The sequence below is a fragment of the Berghia stephanieae genome, chromosome 1 (assembly GCF_034508935.2).
Source record: "Berghia stephanieae isolate SIO BIC M18660-M18661 chromosome 1, UCSD_Bste_1.3, whole genome shotgun sequence".
Taxonomy (NCBI): Eukaryota; Metazoa; Mollusca; class Gastropoda; order Nudibranchia; family Aeolidiidae; genus Berghia; species Berghia stephanieae.
Genome location: NC_088360.1, coordinates 129,899,260 through 129,919,821, shown reverse-complemented (window position 1 = coordinate 129,919,821; position 20,562 = coordinate 129,899,260). Strand labels below are relative to the sequence as shown.

Sequence of the window (20,562 nt, the reverse complement as noted above, 5' to 3'; positions counted from 1 at the left end):
TAGTTTTTCACTTTCATCTTTCTGTACTTATCACTACATGCACTTTGAGCACTCTCACTGGGTGGGGTTCCTGACCTCCCAGAGTGGGCAGGGGGGTACATACTGTGTCTTCTATCCCCTTATATCTGTTTCCAATATGCTTTGTCATGGAATGAGATTACTTGGTTTTATCCTGGCCGGAGTCGTAGCTGGGAGGGAAACAGTCAAATGCTTAGTTATTGTTTTGGGAGACGATATTTTTTTCCTTGTAAATCATCTGTTATGTATTATTATATTTGTTATTTTGAACGTATAATGTATGCATTTGAGTGTATTCCTCTTTGTTGGATTTTGTGCTTGTGTCCGGATGAGATATAGGTGATCTTAAACTACGTACATTGGTCTGTCATCTGCATTTTTTTTGCCAAATTGGGACCTAAAATTTGCCAAAAAGACCAAAATTTGATGAACTAAGCGTTTCAGTAAAAATTAACACGCGATACAGAAAAAATAAATATAAAAGACAATTTATTACATTTGAGGAGGCTACATTATGAATAGCGTTGTTACAAAGATTTTAAAGGATCATTATCCGTAGAGAGTAGCTTCCCTTGGTTTGGGCCAGGCAAAGCTGCAACATTTCTCAAGTTTCGCACCCTTTTTTTTTTCATTATTTTGTTTCGCTTCTTGTTTTCTCAAAATTTGCCACGCGATTTGCCAATTTTCCCAAAATTTGCCACGATTTGCCAATTTTGGGAAATTTGCGGATTGCCCTGATATTTGCCGCCGCAAAAAATGCAGATGACAGATTGGTGGTATGCTCTTGGAATCTACATCTGATCCCTATTTCTTCCCAGTTCCCCTATGTCTTACCTTTTCTTGGGTGCTTTAATTGTAATTCTAGAGCTTTTTACTCTCCCATTTTATTCCTTTTTACTGGCTTTGATATACAGTAGCCTAAATGAAAATGTGTTGCAAGCGCCGTAAAACCCTTAAAAAACAAACAAAACAATCTCACTCTCACATACACACATCAGTGTTCACTTTTCAGCTTCCTATACTTACCAATGATATATAATTTTAAACACTTTCACATCAAACTCTCCCTCTTTGTCTATCTATCAACCTATCCATCTATTTATCTATCTATTAGTATTAGTCTCTCTTTCTGTCTTCAAATGCATGCGCGCGCACACAATTTAAATCAATTCAAATGTTCATTTCTAGGCAATTGCCAATATGAAAAATACGTTAACTTAGTTTGATTCTGGTAGTTGGTAGTCATTTAGCATCTCAGATGATGGCCTTGTTAAACGCGTGCATAGCGGTTCTCCTTTGTTGGCCAACACTTCACACCACATTGATCGTACACAAGGTTGTGAACGAAAGAGGATCCCGAATGGGTTGGCCGAAAATGATCTAGCAGTCTGGTTCAGGGGTGCTGTGTAATTGAAGGAGGACTCTGAGGAACTTATCGTTATCAGGACAACCACTAGGGCCAACTCTTTGTAGGTTTAATAGCAACTTCTGCCTTCCATTTGATTTGAAATAGTATGGCGATGAAATGCGTAACGTAACGATTGAAGGAGGACTCTGAGGACTTATCGTTATCAGGACAACCACTGGGCCAACTCTTTGTAGGTTTAATAGCAACTTCTGCTTCCAAATTGATTGAAATAGTATGGGCGATGAAATGCGTAACGTAATTGAAGGAGGACTCTGAGGAACTTATCGTTATCAGGACAACCACTAGGGCCAACTCTTTGTAGGTTTAATAGCAACTTCTGCCTTCCATTTGATTTGAAATAGTATGGCGATGAAATGCGTAACGTAACGCCCCTTTCTTTGGAGGACGTCCTTCGTGAGACTTGTACCTTATCAGTGCCCTGTTGGTGCTTGCATCGTGTCATACAAAAATATAAAAAGAAAAGAGAGGGTGGGGGGAGTGAAATGAAACATATAATATAAACAATCAAATAAATTCACCAACAGAAAATAAGGTTTCTGTTTTATTTTTAATATCATTTTTTCTTCTTTTTATTAAGGGAATTTACAGTTATACACATCAACAAAGAAGTCTTTTCAACAGCTGAAATTACAAGAACAAATAACAAACATTTATTATAATAATAATGATGGTGATGATGAGAATAATAATGATAATAATATAAAAAATCTTTAGTAAAAGACTATGACTATGACCATTGCTTTTACGCAATTATTCGTGCCTTTTTTCCTCCTTTCACTTAACAAATTTAAAACATATGCATCACTCATAGGTCATTGTGATGCCTGTCCAAACGAAAAGGAACAGTCTAAAACACTATAAATAGATTATATATCGTCACAGGAACATGCGAGTGGTGAAGGCATTGCACTGTGACCCAAAGGATGCTGTTTTTGTGCCCCTTTTCAGGGACTTTCGTTTTTATTTCCTAGGCAAGATTATTAACTCCCAGTTTGCTCACTTTGGACAAGTTCCCTGTTGACACTAGATGTTTGTTTGATGAATTATCTATATTCTTTCATGGAATGCCTAAGCGACGACATCTCTTGATGCCGATGTGGAAGGGTGCAATTTTTTATTAATACCCTAGGATGGGGTGACTAAAATGTGGCCCCTCCCCCCCCCCCCCCCCCCCCAGATTGAAAGATATTAAACAAATGTGGTAAAATGTACATCAATAATTTGATATATACTTCGCCCTTCTATAGACAAAGAACATCCGACAGGCTATTTGAGTGTTAAGATATATCCTAAACATAACATAACAAATGGTACAGGGTGAAATAGGATAAAATCCCTTGAATGCCCTTAACTTAATAAAAATGCTAAAAATCTATTGATTGAAAGATTACAATAATGATAAACATGGTAAAGATAATGGACTTAAATGTATCCATGTATGTGTGATGTACAAACGTATATCTTTAACCGTGACACGCAAAACACACACTCTCATCCATCCATACTTATAGAACATACCCATAATAAGATAACAATGCATGATAATTACATACAAGATTGAAAGCCATGTCAACAGCAGTGCAAACAAGTATTACTCATTATATATAAATCTCCCTTCTTATAATTCCCTGTCTACTAACACCTTGAAATAATGTATAGATTTTGCATTCTTTGTTTCAACTTTCTAATTGTTTCTTTTATGGACAATACGAATACGGAACCAATTTTATCTTATGTTTGTTTTGCATCTAGTGACATAAATCTTTAACTTGTCCCCTCTAGTAAAAGTAATATTAGAATATGAAAAAAAATTCAGAAAAGTCTATCTTATCCAGACCATAAATCTGTATTGCATAAAACTTTTTGGTAGCTCTCCTCTGTAAACTTTCAATACTAATAGACTGTCTTTTATACAATGGACTTCAGATGCAATTTCCGTATTCTAGAATTGGTCGAACGAGCGATTTGTACAAATACAAAAATATGGTTTTATCAAGACTTATAATTGTCCTATATATTATTCCCATCATTCTGTTTGCATGGCGTACACTATTATCAATATGTACAACAAAATTCAAAAAATTAATTAAAAGTAACTCCGACATCTTTTTCATAAGGCGGAACAGAAAGTAGATTTGACATAGAAGTATCAGTAAAATAATTATGACATTAACATGGATTATTTTTTCCTTCATGTAATTACTTTATATTTCAAAACATTAAAATCCAAATGCCATGTTGTAGACCATTTGAAAAGTGAAAAGAAATCATTTTGTAGAATGTTATGATCTACAAACAGTTTACAGATTGGATAAATGCCACATGGTAAAAAAATGGTCCCAATACACATCCTTGGGGTACGCCGCTAGAGACATTCTTAAAATCTGGCCCCACCCCATTGACAATGACTATTTGTATTAGATTATTAAGGAAGTCTTTAATCCAGTTATAGATATTCCTGTTAAATCCATATGCTTTAAGTTTAGTGAATAATTTCTCGTGTGGAACAGAATCAAAAGCCTTGCAGAAATCAAAATAAACAACATCAATGCATTGATCAGGATCAATTAACTTGGTAAAATCCTCGATCACCTGTAAAAGTTGAATAATGCATGATCTCTTTGGTCTAAGACCATGCTGATTATCATTTAGTATTGTATGGCTTTCAAGAAACTCTATTATTCGGTCTTTCAAGATAGACTCCATAACCTTACAGAGTATGCATGGGTCTGTAGTTTGCAGCATCCAATATGCTGCCCTTTTTATGAATGGCAGTAACATTGGCTTGTTTCCATTCATCCTATAAAGATGTTTAAAAAGTTGCCAAATGGCTTAATATCTTTCAATCTGCGGGACACATTTGGGGGCTGGTCTTATCTACCCCATTCCATGGTACACAAATTGTACCATATTTTATTCAAATAAAATGGTTTGAAATAGGGACAGAAAAAAATTGTCAGCTGCCAAAAATGTATTTTAAACAAGACTTTTTGTTAAAAAATTAGGAGAGAATGCACTTTGAACCGTATATTTCACTTGCATAGGTACATTCGTTCAATTTTACTCCGGAACATAAAAAAAAGCCAGACAATTCTGAAATATGTACCAATTGTATAAAAATATATAATTTTTACATTTAATGACCAGTAGTGTCTTCATAAAATAAATTCAAACGAATTAAATATATTTTCTATAAGAATAAGATTGACTTGTTTGTTTTGTTTGTTTTAAGGGTTTTACGGCGCTTGCAACACATTAAGGTCATATAAGGGCCAGTAAAAAGGAAGAAAATGGGATAGTAAAAAGTTCTAGAATTACAATTAAAGCACAAAAGAAAAGGTGAGACAAAGGGGAATTGGTTCAAATAGGAAACAGATGTAGATTCCAAGAGCACACTATCAAAGTACTTAGTTTGAGATCACCTAAAAGTCTCATCCAGACACAAGCACAGGCCCGAACTAAGAGGAACACACTCAAATGCTTACAAATTATATAATATAATATGTAAACTAAGCATAATACAATGCATAACAGAGATGATTTACAAGGGAAAAAATATCATCTCCCATAACAATAACTATGCACTTGACTGTTTCCCTCCCAGCCAGGACCCTGACCAGGGCCAGGAAAGAAACCAAGTAATCTCATTCCAAGACAAAGACAGAAAGCATGTTGGAAAATAGATATATGGGGATAGAAGACACATTATGTACCTCCCTGCCCGCTATGGGAGGTCAGGATCCCCACCCAGAAGATTGACTTGAGAACTCTCATTAACAAGAGGGAATATTCAGTGTGTAACATTTGTATTCCAATACAGAGGAACTAGGATAAAACGGGGATGGTGGGACAAGCAAATAATCCCTGTTGTAGCCGTGTCCCGTTATATCCATGCTTACAGAATTTGAAGGGAAGCAATACTGAGAGAAACTAGAAAAAACAAAACACAAGGAGCAAATTCGAGTTACCTCCCTCAGTATGTAAATCAGATGATGTGACTGTGACTTCCATTCATGCCCCCCCCCCCCCCCCCCTGCCCTCTTGAAATCACCATACCTCACCCCCTCTTCCACATACTTAGGACACAAGGCGGGTTTGAACAATGATTAATTCTAACTTCCTCCTTTCTTCTGCTTGCCACACATTCCAATTGTGCCACTGACAGCCATTAAGTGCACTTCAAAACTCAAGTAACGCACAGTCCTAGCTTCAGGCTTCACATAGAGCTCTTCAACATCTCACTTCTCACCCAATCAGTTGCGAGACGTACATTCATCACTCCTCACGAAACATACTAGGCCTAAGTGAAAGTGTATCAACTTATTGATCGGGCAGTCACGCGTCTCTCACTAGTCTTTTGTTTTGTGAATTTTTAAATTTCCAGTTGTAGCCGAGCCCTGTTGCAACCGAGGCAGTTACATGCAAGCTGTACTGTACCATAATATGTACTGTCTGCATTCAAATACCATCAAGATATCCAATTTGTACCATCTATAGCCATATCCCATCATAAAACTCTTTCCTTTCAATACATTCCCATTACTTAAACATGATATTAAAAAGGCAAAACCTTTCAGTCTTGCTATGACACATGATTAGAAAATAAAAATAAAATGTAACAAATAGAAATAAACTGTTTTTTGTTTTTAAGGGTTTTATGGCGCTTGCAACACATAAGGTCATATCAGCGCCAGTAAAAAGGAAGAAAACGGGATAGTTATAAGTTCTAGAATTACGATTAAAGAATATAAGAAAAGGTAAGACAAAGGGGAATTGGTTCAAATAGGAAACATATGTCCATTCCAAGAGCACACTATCAAAGTACTTAGTTTGAGATCACCTAAAAGTCTCATCCAGACAAAAGCATAGATCCCACTTAGAGGAACACACTCAAAGGTTTACAAATCATATGTTAAAAATGAAAAGAGTAACAGTACATAACAGAGAGATGATTTACTATACATTCGACTGTTTCCCTCTCAGCCAAGGACTCCGACCAAGGTCAGGACAAAACCAAGCAATCTCATTCCAAGACAAAGACAGAAAGCAATTGGAAAACAGATAAGAGGGGATAGAAGACACAGCAAGTACCTCCCTGCCCGCTATGGGAGGTAGGAACCCCACCCAGGAAATAAACTCTCTCTTAGAATAAACAACAAAATAATCAATAAATAAATTAAAAGTGATAAAATCTGACAATTCAACTACAAGGCTATGGTGATAAAAAAGAAAATTGTCTTCTCCTCTTCCTACTTCCTAACAAACGAAATTTTTTTTAGAGAAAATGAATCTTGAACTTAAGTTCTCGTGCATGAAACAAAATGAAATAGAAAGGTAAAATGTATAAAAGAGTGAATCCTTTTTTTGTAAATTGTAATTACATTATCTTTGTCCAATGAATATTTGTCGTGTAAGTAATCACTTAATAAAAAATGAAAAAAAAAAAGGCCTGCAAAGCGTGTATATTGTGTTCATTGCAGACTTGGGAGAGAACTTTGTTTTTAAGGATTTTACGACGTTTGTAACACATTTAGGTCATTTCAGCACCAGTAAACAGGAAGAAATGGGACAGTCAAAAAATTCTTGATTTGCAATTGAAAACAGATATAGGGGGGATAGAAGACACAGCAGGTGACCTTCTGTCCTCCATGGGAGGTCAGAGACCCGGTCCAGGTAGAGAACTTTCTTATACATTGGACATAAATCAAACAAAGAAAATATTTAGCTTTAAATCAATATCAATGAATTGAAGGAATGACTCTGAAACTATAAGAAAAAGAAAGAGAGAGAGAAGAGAAAGAGAGAGAGGAAAGAAAGAAAATACAATTCAAAACCGAACAGAAACACTATATTATATAAATAAATACTTAAAACATAAATTACAAAGAAAACCAAGTTTACTCTATAAGCTGCAGGAGGGGCATAATGAAAAAAAGACCGGAAAAGTCTATATATTCATATATAACGTGAATAGAACCAAGACCTATTCAATATTCCATCTTGGTTTTTATGCATGGTTAGAAAAAAACCCAACTTAGTGCTGCTTAAAATATAAAAATTATGATTTCGTGGCGGTTACCTCAATCTAGATTTAATGACATGATTATGACCCAAACGATGTGTCATAGTAGTAAACACCTTATCACAGTAGATTTCCATTGAATGTACACACACATATCATGCATAATATAGTAGAATTCAACTCATCATTGGTGAATGAGACGCCACTAGAAGCTGAGGACTGTCAAAAGTATTGAACAAAAATGAACAGCTTTGAGAATGAACCAAATAGTTCTTAACACAGGTGGTTCACTCTGAAAACCTTTATTCAGTCAACAACAAAACCAATTAAAACGATAATACTGCATATAGGAAAAAAGTATTTTTTTAACAAGTAGTCCTTCAGAGAGATAAGGACCATGAAGCTGGAATTTATCAGTTTCTATAGCGTGAAACAGAAAATAACAATTGCTTCCTACCATTTGGATAGGATGATGTCTATTGCAAAATACTTTCTGCCAAATCTAACAGACCCAGCTACCCAAACACTACTGGGTGGACAGGGGAGAAAGAGAAAAATCTCGATCGCAACCAGGATCGATCTGGGTCCCTTTTTTTGGGAAGCGAGTGCTTTACCAACTGAGGTATCCAGAACTCCACTTCATATAGAATCCAGATAGTTTATCCGGGTTTTATGTAGTTTCAACTGTTTTGTTGTTGACTGAAAGAGGGTTTTTGACCCTGAAACATCCATTTCAAGTATTTCTGATCATTTTTGAAGCTTTTCTATTAATGTTTGCTCAATACTTTCTTTTTCAATAATCCTCACTTGTCAACAGTATCCAAAATATCAGCAGCTTGTTGACCACTTGTCCCCTCATATGCCAGGCTTGCTTCATTTGACAATTGTCCATCAGAATTTCCAAAATATGAATTGAAGTCCGACTCACTACTTAAAGACTTCATTTGTTGGACATTTGTGGAAGGAAATTGAGAAGACGCGGAATGACTCAGTGTTTGACTATTGCTTTGAGAGGTTTGTGTTGGATCTGCTGGGTCTTGGTTGTGACCTCTCTTCTTCCCTAGGATGGTGACATAATTGGCAGGAATCAAACCTGTGGTGGTACCGTCAACAGAAGCCATGAGCCAGCCTCTCACTCTTGGCTGAAGTTCTGGAAAGTAAAGAAAAAGAGACATGACAATGTTTTAAAAAAAAAACAAAAAAACATTCTCTTGGTATGTAACAAAAAAAATATGTGCATTTCAAAACATAAACAAATTTGTGAATCTAAAAATACTTTTGACTTGTGTGGAGAATAGTGAGGTGTAACTGCATCTAATAAAAAAAAAAAAAAAAATTAATTAAAATTCTCAAATTTTTCTCATTATTATTAAACATTGATATCTCATACCAAAATAAAATCCCTCCACATATTATTCTCCAATTTTTTTGTCATATATAAACACTTAAAACTTAAACTTTATATTATAACTCATTTGTAATCTGTGAGGATTTGTGGTTTAGTAATGGTATGCCACTCGCAATCAGACTAGTAGGTCTTGAGTTTGAGTCCTCCTCTATGCGGTGCAAAGTTGTGTCTTTGAAAAAGACTGATTTCTCACCGTACTAGTGTTAAAAATGAGTACCTGGCTGCTAACAGCATAGTCTATTTGGAAAAAAATTGTACTATCTCCTTACAGGCAGTATATCTCGTCCTACGTGTTATGTGATGCTAGGGACCCTTTGTAAAGCACTTTGAGCAAGCTAAGTGGATATTGTGCTATACAAATGCTCAGGTTTGATTTATATTGCATTGGTAAGCACAGTAAATATAAAGACAGTAACTATTTGCTATATTAAAAATGGTGTTTAAGATGTTCTGACCGTCTAAGACGGAATGGAATAATTTTTTAAAAACCTGAACTTTTATATTGTGCAACACTAACAGTACACAAGGAGTCCCAATGGACCTGCAAACGGATCCATCGTCATAAGGAATCTGGTCTTCATGATCTGATCAAAAGTGATACCCAATCTGGTGTCTTCATTAACTAAGAGTGCACAAAGTTGTGACCAAATTACCTTTAGGAGCAATCTTGATTTCTTGTCCAGCAGAGAAAGTTAACTCCTCAGACCCTTGGCCTTGAAAATTGTAGTTTGCTTTGGCTACAAAGTGGTCATCTCTTCCATTTGCCCAACCACAATCCTCTGAAATTAAAAAAAATAAATTATTATCAATATTGAAACAAATGGACAGTCAAAACAAAAACACGATGGCCTGATTCCCATGTAAAATATTGATATTGGGGGAAAAAAAAAACCCAACAAAAAAGAGAAAATCAACTCAAATTCAAACATACAGCAGACAAGAAAACAAAACACAAAATATATGTATTTTCTCTCTAACCTCCCCTGCCCCAGAAAAAAATAAAACCTTTTTTTAAAGGGGGAAAAAATAAACAAACAAACAAAAAATGTTTTTAAAACATTTCTTAACCCAAATATGCCTCTTTTTGAAAATGTCCTGAAAAAAAAATAATAAAGTGTATTGTAGTTCAACAACAAACAGATTCACAAGTGAGTAAAATAAAGATATCTTCACCAATTTTCTGCTCATGTCACACAAGCACAATAATCCAAATCCAAATTAAGTATCACTTAGAAAGTCTGATTTGAGTGAAACCAACATGCTCTATCTTGTAAAACATTCTTCAAATAAAAAGTAGTAAATATTAATATGAAATAAAAAATATCAATATTAGTATGGCATCAATAATTCTAATATATCATCTCAATAGGGACTGGAAAAGGAGATAAACGTGAAACACATTGCACTTATTCAAACATATGATCAAACAATCCTGAGGTTACATTTCATTTTTTTTTTTTTAATTTTAAATATTACTATGATTATTGTCAAAACCAATTTAAATTGATTACCTTGGCTAGAAAATTTTGATATCAACTTCCAGATCAAATAGGGTCCTCCCATTATGATACCGAAAAACATGAGAATTGGCCAACTGCTTCTTTTGGGATCTCCTCCAGGAGAGGATGCAGCGGCTGCAGCTGCAGCATTGAAAGCTTTTCTCCACTCTGTCTCAGCTTCTCCTTTAGGTCGCAGTCTCAAAATCTCTAATAATCTCCTGAAATCGGAAATTCAACAAAGATTTACTTTCATTATCCTTTTATTCACTCCGGCCAAAGATTAGGTAAGTTTTTCTGCATTGGAGTAGAGTACAAAATTCATAAGGCCTGCAACAACAAATAAAGCATATCAAATACAGAATTACTGCATCTTAGAAATATAAGCTAAGTTTCATAAATTTTGTGACTTTTAAGATCAATGTAAGTTCCAAATTTTAATTCTTTTTTTTTTAAATCACCCTCTGGATCAATTCAATGTAGCTATTATTCTAATTAAAAAAACTGATTGAAACTTGGCACGAAACCCCTTACAGTAGTATAAGTGTTTTTATGAAAAAAATTGGTTAATTTAGTACTTAAAGGTTTTATGACAAATTCACTTGCTACTTTTGAGTCAAATTCATTAATTAGCCTGTTGACAAATGATATCCGGTGTCATTTTTCTGTAATAAAATTGCAGTGTAAATTCAACTTCTTCCTCCCTCCCTCCCATGGGTGCCACTCAGAAAATCAATGCCCCTGAAAATGAAAAATTACCCCTCACTACCCCTGAAAATGTTTCTCAACTCTTGCACCCCCCCTCCCCTTGCTAGATAAAGCCTCGTCATTTTTTGTGATTGTAATTGTGTCTTCTCAGTTTAAATTCTCAACAAACTTTTAAAGAAAACATGTTAATTCTTTGAATCTTCAACAATTTTATGACATTTTTAATGACCAAGACATCAAATTTACGAATTCACGACCTTGATAGACAACCTGTTGTAGTAGTGGTGGTGGTAGAGATGGTGATGATGTGATAGTGGTTGTAGCAGTAGTGGAATTGATGATGATGCTGATAATGATGATGAGGTGGTGGTGGTTGTTGGAGTAACAGTGGTGTCAGTGATCATTTTGACATGCTGGTGGTGGTCATTGTAAGGAAGGTAATGAAGATGACCTGGTAGTGGCTGTATTAGTGGTGGTAGTGATTGTTGTATACAAGTTGGGAGTTGTAATGATGATCTTGTGGTTGTAATAGAGTTAATATTGATGATGTGGTAGTGTCGCACAAGTGGTGGTGCTTATGATGATGATGTGGTTGTTGTAGTTGTGGTGACGATGATGTGATGGTGGTTGTAGTGACGATGTCATGATGGTGGTTGTGGTGGTAGCAATGATAATGTAGGACAAGGTAGTAGTGATGTTGTGATTGTAGTAGTGGTGGTATTGATGATGTTGTTGTCAATCTCACGGTCACTTTTATTATTTGATGTCTTGTTTATTGAAATCACAAAAGAGCCTCGCCTCTTTATCATCAAATCAGAGGAGGTACAGTCCATTGCAGTACAAGCAGTTGCAGTGAATAACATGGGTGCCCTGCCTCTTTATCCTCAAATCAGAGGAGGTGAAATCTATTGCAGTATAAGCAGTCGATAATTATGGTGCTCCTTTTGATAAAAAGCTTACTGTGAAAACATTGCAGTGCAATTGTTTCACAAGTTCAGTGTAAAAATTGCCTTCCGTTGGTCGTTCACCTCGACCTGTTATGAGGAGGTGGGACACAAGCCGGAAAATCTAGTACTGAAAAAACTGTACCCCGGAATATCCCGGAAAAGTGGCACCTATGCTCCCTCCTCCCCCTTTTCAAGATTCAAGCAGCATTTGCATTTGATAAATATATATTCCTAGTAAGTTCATCTTAAAAAGAATGAAGGGTTTGAAAAATGAGAAAAAAATTGGTATTCATGAGGTTAAAGCCACCCTGAAAATAAACACATCATAAAATATCACGAATCATTGCTGCATCTCGTGTACCTGAAAAGATATCTCAATGTTCTGATAAAGGCAAGAGCAGAGAACACTTGAATGAGCTGAGTCTTGAGTCTTGCAAAGTTGTCAGCCACACCAATGACAGCACGGAAAGAGTTGTATACAGCTGAGAAAGTAGAGTCCAACATCATGCCTACTGAAGTGACCTGAAAATAACAGTAACAATAGAATTTCTTAAAAAATGAACATTCAATGAAGTAAAATTTTTTTAAAAAGGGGGTGAGGGGGGGGGGGGGAGTTGGGAGCTATATTTAGAGTACATTCAGAGTTTAAAAGGTCTTAAATTAAAAATTCAATCTCTTTGTTCAATAAAATCACATATTCATTGAATTGAGGAATCAACAAACTTATTAAAATAGCCAGTGTAGTTTTGATGCATATGTATAAGACTCTAAATTCAAAAAGCCTTGATTTAACTTTAACAACACTTCATCAAATAATGATTTTCACAAAAATAAAGGTATATAGAAAGAAAAAGAGCTACATTTTTAGTGACTGATATGATGTACTCACTGCGTGGACAATACTTTCAATAGATTCAAATGCTGGCCGAGAGCTCTCTTCCGCATGCCTGGCAAATGAGCTGGTTGCATTTTGTAGCCCATAGCCTCCATGGCTTGAGTATGGACTGTTATACATACCCCCATAGCCTCCAAAACTGTAAGGATTACTGAACGAGCTATATCCACCACCATAGGCACCAGAGTAACCACCATACCCACTTCCATACGTTCCACCAAGTCTGCTGGCATATGATGATTGTTGGGCAGGGCGGGGAGGAAGTTGAGGAGGGGAGGACGAGGATGTTTGCACTGGTGATGCTGCTACACCACCGATTGCACTTTGTAAGCTTTCTCCACCAAGCGCAGGGCTGTAACAAAGTAAGTTTATACAAGGACACTTTTGACTTTGAAATACTACTGCAAATAAATTTATATTAAAATCAAATCTTGACGATCTAAGAAAATGGCATTGGTGATAAATTTATAAGTAATAGTAAAACCTCTAACTCTAACATGCCGGCCCAATTGAGCTATGTTATAATAAATTATATTATTTTATATGAAAGAAGAGAGGAAAATAATCGGAAAGTGGTCACCTTAGATTCCAGCAAACTACACATCCAGTCAGCACAACTCATGGGAGTTGGTTCTCAGTCAATGCAGGAAAATCATACAGTTACAATAAAGAACATGAAAGAGAAGAGTACCATGGTTTAGACCTCCATTTTAGTGTAGTTGGTAAACAGGACATGAATTTATCTCCAAAAAATACCAGCAATGAGATGATAATGTTACAGTTTGTGACTCTGCCAGAAAGGAATAACAACCTGATAAGAGTGGTGGAAAGTGACTTGAGTGTTATGACATTGGTGGACACAGAAGATTTAATCGTCAAAGTCAACTTGTTTAAAAATTCAATCATTTCCTTCATAGTGAAGGATAATCCATGTCACAATAAAGCGACTTCAGTGGAAAATGGAGAATGGAATTGACGTGTGCAAGAGCCTTACACTGGAAAGTCATCCAGGTATATGGATGTGCAGTTGATCAAGAAATCGATATTCAGTCTGAAACGATGTTTGTCAACAAATTTCTCATCCCTTACCCAATCAAAAGTGAACTGAGAAAATAATTGGTAACAGCAGACGTGGCAGTCATACCTAGGTCACTGAGGCTACATCTATTTCTTGTGTCATTGCTTCATCATCTTTACTGCAGGGCATCATTTTAATTTTGACATTGTTTAACACCATTTTTTCGCCTTTGTACAGCTTCGTTGGGTATCATTTTTACGCGAAGAGCACCATCGATAATCAGAACTTCAGCTTAAGCACCAACAATGACATTATTGTTGATGATGTTTGATTTCTAATCTTTTTAAAATTCCGTTTGTTATCATCATCAGCATCTTCAAGTGGTGTTATCACTCACAGTAATGATGATTCTCAATAAACAATCATACCTGTGTGAAAATCGTATTATAATTACAGAAATTGTCGGTAACGCTACTCTATTGTTTAAGGACGTATGTGTGTGTGTGTTTGCTTGTTTGTGTATGAATGTGTTAGTGTCTATCTATGTATTAATGAGTAGTGTAATAATTAACACAGAAACTTAGAAGTGAGCACTTATCACTGTCAATGAAATTGTCATAGTTGACAATGAGTGACTATTATTTTGTTATGGTCTTTGGCTGTATTGATGATAGAATGAATTGTTGGAAGCAGTAAATGGAAGTATTCTTCTTTTTGTTCTTATTCTCATCATCATCATTATTATTATCATTATTCTTATTATTATTGCATGTTTTTAAAGTTGTAAACGATTACTAAAAGCATGTTATCCGTTTATTATTATAATTGTTAGAATAATTTGTTCAGAGAGATATTATGATAACTTTTGGCCAATGGCCTAAAATAAACATTTGAATCTTATTCAGAGACATTATACTACTATAATTTATAGAAACAACCTAGACGCTGTGTGGGACCCCTGTCCTAGACAAGATTGAAAAAGAACAAAGAGCAACTGCAAGATTCACAACTGGATGCAAATCCAGAGACCCGGTTTGTGTCACATCCTCCCTCTAGTCACTTATATGGAAACCAGTGAAAAAACGGCATAAGGTATCCCGTATTGTTACCTGACACAATCATCAACGACCCAAACACACCCATCATCATCCGTCATCCCAAACTACATAAAAAGCAAATCAGACATAGTTACGCTAACGTAGATAATACACAATGTTACAATGCATTACAACACACTAACCATTTACAGTACAATAACAGACATACAAACCCAACTTTTTCCCCACGAACATTAAATGACTGGAATGTCCTGCCACTGGACATAATGAATGCTGAATGCTTGGGAACTTTTAAAACAGTTTTGAAAGCACTTGCTCGTCAAAGTAATCTGTGATTGTTCCCTTGTTTGATTGGACTGTAACTGTAACTGTTACTGAACATTTGCAGTGCAGTGAGGATAATGATGGAATGGAAGATTGAAAATTGAAACAAAACTAGGCACTTTGATAACTCCAGTCCAGTGGCCGCCGACAGGCTCACTGTGTTAGTTGAAACTGAAACTCGTTTTTTTAAACTTTATTTTTCGCAGCAGTGAGATCACATATTCTCTCTTTAAAGTAAAATTGACAAAAAAATTCAACATAAAAATAAAAATAACCCTTAAACCGTTTGTTGTAGAGAAACACATAAGGTATCAAATTTTATGTTTTTTCAAGTCCCATCCACCTGACTGAACTGGGTCAAATTAAGATATTTTTGAATATTTTTATCAAAGTGCCTAGCAAAACAAGCTTGAGTTATTTTAAAGGGAGGCCTTCCGAAAGCTCCTACTCCTACATCCCCAGTATTCTTTAAAAAAAAAAAAAATGTTCTAGTAGGGGGGAAACTTTTTTATAATGTTCTAGTAGGGGGTTTGGGAGGGGGGAGACTTAAAAAAAAAAAAGTTTCCCCCTCCCAAACCCCCTACTAGAACATTATAATTATATATTTTAAAAAATAGGATTCTGGGGATGTGTCATGAACGGATTTCTCAATCTAGTTCACGATATGTAAAATAAAGGAAAAAGGTAAGAAAAAGTCTCCACCAAAGTGGGCGTTCTCCATATATGGGTGGTTAAAAAACATGGTGTTTTTACACCTCCATTGACAGTGTATCTTAACGGATCGTTTTTATACACCTCCGTCACGCATGCGCATTCCACCCAATTTCATTAGCGATATTGTGTTTCTGTATTTGGACATGGCGAAAGTTATATTGTGACATCTGTAGGATGTTTTTGTTAATAAATTTATATAAAAATAATAATAATTTAAAAAATCGAAATATAAAACCAGAAAATAGAAGTTGCATTGAAGGTAAAATAAAGACCTTATTAAATGTGATGGACAGTCAGGCGGCTCCATAGCGCAGTGGACAAGCTGTCAGACTCCAACCTTGAAAGTACCGGGTTCGATTCCCATTAATGACATTTTTTTTTTTTGATTTACTTTGTTTTTGTTTGCTTTTTTTCTTTCTTTCTTTTTTTTAAAAAAAACTTTTTATCATGTTTTTAAAAAACTTCGACTTTAATTTTCTAAAATTATTTATATATTTGAAATCAGTATTTGTGTGCCATGTTTCTTTTTACTTTTGATTTTTTAAATTATTGCTATTATTCTTTAATTTATTATCATTGTACATCGGTAATCACTAAGCAGCGTGCTAAACTACAATCTAAAACTATTTAAACCTCATGGACGTATGCAGCAACATTTTCATTAATTTACCATCACCGCCAACGGAGGTGCATAAAAACGGTGCGTTTTTGTACACCTGCAATGAAGGTGTATAAAAACGCCACCGTTAAAAAATGCCATGTATCAAGGCATCACGCGAAGTCCGGGAATGTCCATCCGGTAATAGTAATAGAATTAAAATCAGAGTCAACACTTGGCTTAGTTTTAATCAACAATCCATTATCAAGTAGTAAGAAGAGCTTGGGAAATGAATGCAACCCCGTTTTTACACCCATTGTGACGTCACAAACTCAGGGAAGAAATAACACATAACAGTGACACCCAACAGTATAAGTACAAGTTAAGTAAGTACAGGTTACGGTTACCCAACCAACATGAAAATCACAACTCAATAGCCAAACAACAAACATTGAAACAATAAATACGTTCCCACAGATGTAGAGAGCTGAGCCGGTGTTACCAATACTTAGCTTCTATAACCAGGACAAATAATTCGTTTGGACAGAAAAATAAATAAAAACTTACCGCTTACCGTCAAAAGCAGTTTAGATTTGAAGATACATTTGTTTTCTATCAAAAAACATTCGGTACTAGACAATCCTTGATGAATTTCAAAAGTTGTGTTTGAAATTATATCCTAAATATTTTCATGATCATTCCTCGCTAAATCGTGTGTTTTTCTCGTCTGACCCATAGGTTGGTGCCCCCTTAGTGCCAGCCGCTTGCCGCGCAATAGCCGCGCAAAACAAAGGTTTTTTAAAAAGTTTATTGAGAAAAAGATACGGAAAAAAGTGTCCCTAGATAGGTATGCAATTTGGTGCATAAGTGCAGTAAAAATTGGTGCGCAAAATTAGTTCGTAGAGGATGCGAGACTGTGTGTGTGTGTGGTGGATGTGTGTGTGTGTGTGTGTGAGTATGTGTGTGTGTGTCTCTCTTTCTTTCTTCCTTTTTTTTTGGGAGTGCCTACGTACACGGTAACGGGGCATCTAGCCTCAGGATCTATGTACACATAAACCGGTTTACCGTTGCAACATTCTGTCAGTGATGGTCCTCGCTGTCGTGACCGCGCGCGCTCGTGTGTGTGTGTGTGTGTGTGTGTGTGTGAGTTGTTTTTTTTAAATCAAAACAATTTTAACCATTAATGGCGAGATTCCATCTTACACTCCCCAAACTCCAGATCTTAGTCTTAATGTTATCATTAAAAGACAAGCTTTGCGATTTATAGTTTAATTGAAGCCCGAGTCGAAATATACTCTTACTACTGCTCTCTTCGTGGAAACGATTTATTCTGCATAAGCAATCTGGAGAAAAAAATCAGTGTCACTGTAAAAGGTTAAAATTTCACGAAGTACGCTCCGTGAACACCGCTGTAACAATCCTTTGATCTACGTCATCAGGCAACCCATTGTTTCTTTCATCTTTACCCATTCCCCCTTACTATCCCCCCATCCCCCCGCCCATCTCTCTCTCTCTCTCTCTCTCACCCTCTCTCTCTCTCTCTCTCACCCTCTCTCTCTCTCTCACCTCTCTCTCTCTCTCTCTCTCTCTCTCTCTCTCTCTCTCTCTCTCTCTCCCTCTCTCTCTCTCTCTCTCTTGTCATAATGTTATCCCTTCCCTTCCCATCTCAATGTAAAATGAAAACGTTCTGTTGTTTGCAGATACATGTATGATTGTTTTGTTTTCTCTCTCTCACTAGGCTAGGATTAAAAACCAAGACATCAGGTAATGGGTGTCTAATGCCAAAGTATAGATTCTCTCTTTGGCCAATTTAGTCACGCATGTGGCAGTCCAGCTATTTACTATGTTCTGCCTATACCACACAATAAGTGGGATTTTGGGGGGTGGGTACGAAAGAAATCAAGGTCATAAGTAACCGTGCACAAGAGCTGTATAGGGAATTGGTTTCTGGGGGTCTTGCAAATACCAAATATTTTATGGAAAGCTTTTTCGAACTCCAAGACGTCTGGTTTGTTTTGCTATCTTGGAACAAACGAAACAGAGATGTCTTGATGTGTGGCCTAGTTGTCTGATTTTGTGACCTGGATGTAAGGTTTTGTGACTTAGATGTATCCTTTTGTGTGTGCAAGCCATGCGGGTAAGTACGGCGATAGCTTGCCAGTTGAGGAAAAAAAAAGGAAGAAGCAGCGTATCCGCATTTGAAAAACAAAACAAAAAAAAAACTGAAAAAACAAAACAACTTAACCTTTTAAAGGCGAATATCAATCTTACTTGGACCAAAAATAAAATCTTACCGTTTTCATCAAAAGACAAAAAACAAATTACAATTTAAAAACTTGAGCTTTTATATAGAGCAATATCCACCCAACGTGCTCAAAGCGCTTTTTATCAATATTCTTACTGCTCTTATGGTGGAAACGTTTGTTTTTTCTGCGTTAAAAAATAATATAAATGAAGACTATTATTTGAAAACAAAAAAATCAGTGTCACTGGCAAAGGGTTAATTGCAGTACTCCTGCATCCAGTGAGACTCCTACGGCACTTGCTAATCATAAAAAAGGAAATAGCAGCAATCAACAATACTAAGGTGAAAAAAAAAAGAAGAAACAAAAAGGTGGGTAGGGGGAAGAGCAAACCCAGTAGCAATGCAACCTTTTAGCGGCGAAATTCGATCTTTGACCTAACACCAAATCTTCTATCATCAAAAGACAAGTAACGGCAAAACTATTATAGACAATTGAAGTCCGAGTTGCGATAGTCTGACTACTCTCTTGGTGGAAACGCTGTATTCCCCGTTAACAATAATAAAGATAAAAGCAAACTACTATCTAAAAGCAAAAAATTAGCTTCGCTGTTAAGGGGTTAAGAACACCTGCAACTGCAACTGCCAGCATCCTTGAGATGTCTACGTCACCAAGGTCACCAATCGACACGTCTCCCTCTCGTCGGCATGCACCCCCCCCCCCTCCACTCTCACGGTGGTGGTGGCGGCGGATAAAAAAGGCCTTTTTTTCTTTTATTCAATCAACTTGACTGCTGGTGGACCCTAGGCCTCTCTACAAGTCCAAGAAATAATACTCACTTTTTCTCTCGCCAACGAAAATATCTACCCCCTACCGGTCTAATTATTTGTAGCAGACGACAAATTTCTCAAAAAGGTCACGTGACACTGTAAAAACAACACAGGAAGTCCATGAAAGCTTATTTACGACATTTCCTTTGAACCGTGTAAACAACAAAATTTCGTTTTCATTCGACTCAACGGGTCAGATTGGCCGGTATTTTTTTAACGAACTAAAGTTCTGAAAAATCAAAATGTTTCTTAGAAAGTTGAAAGATGCTAGTTTTTGAAACAGAGGTATCTTTATATTTTACGTGAATGCATGCTCAAGGCGAGTTGGACGTGCAGCGGAGGTTGGTCGGCCAAAGGCCCACCTCTCTAGGAGCTTTCGGAGGGCCTCCCAACGTGTGCAGTATGAGAGTATGTAGTAATGTAATGTGGTGGGGTAGAAGTAGAAGTTAGAAAGTAAAAAAAAAAGGGAACTTCTGATTCTGATTTTGCTGACACTGACAGTGTCAGTGCCAGTGACACTGCTTCTGCCATGGTCCATGGTCACTTCTCACTTATCTGACAACTTCCAGGTGAATCATTAGAGATAGAAATAAACTAATCCAAATCATTAATAACAATAACAAGTTACAAACCTTGACATTGAATTTGAAGGTAATGAAACATTATTTTGGAAATTTACACCTACTCTCTCCCAGGGTTTAGGAGGAGCAGCCATGTTGTCTGTTTTCACTGTTTTCTTTGATCATTGATCTTTCCTAAACCGAGGTCGAGGGGTTAGAGTTCATTTGCGAAAAAAACTGCTTAAACTGCCTTAAGTAGGGAGGAGGAGGTGGGAGTGGGAGGAGGGTGTGTTA

The 20,562-nt window shown here is 36.3% G+C and overlaps 1 protein-coding gene across 1 annotated transcript; it reads right to left on the bottom strand.

Moving 5' to 3' along the window:
- Window positions 1–6,862: 6,862 nt before the first annotated feature.
- On the bottom strand, window positions 6,863–20,453 carry LOC144963166 (peroxisomal membrane protein PEX13-like). The gene is made up of 6 exons (XM_078896885.1): window positions 20,341–20,453; window positions 12,918–13,275; window positions 12,390–12,550; window positions 10,389–10,594; window positions 9,531–9,656; window positions 6,863–8,619 (listed from the first exon to the last, which is right to left on the bottom strand). Exons 1-6 carry the CDS (start codon window positions 20,421–20,423, stop codon window positions 8,273–8,275), a joined length of 1,281 nt encoding a protein of 426 aa, XP_078753011.1. The 5' UTR covers window positions 20,424–20,453; the 3' UTR covers window positions 6,863–8,272.
- Window positions 20,454–20,562: the final 109 nt, after the last annotated feature.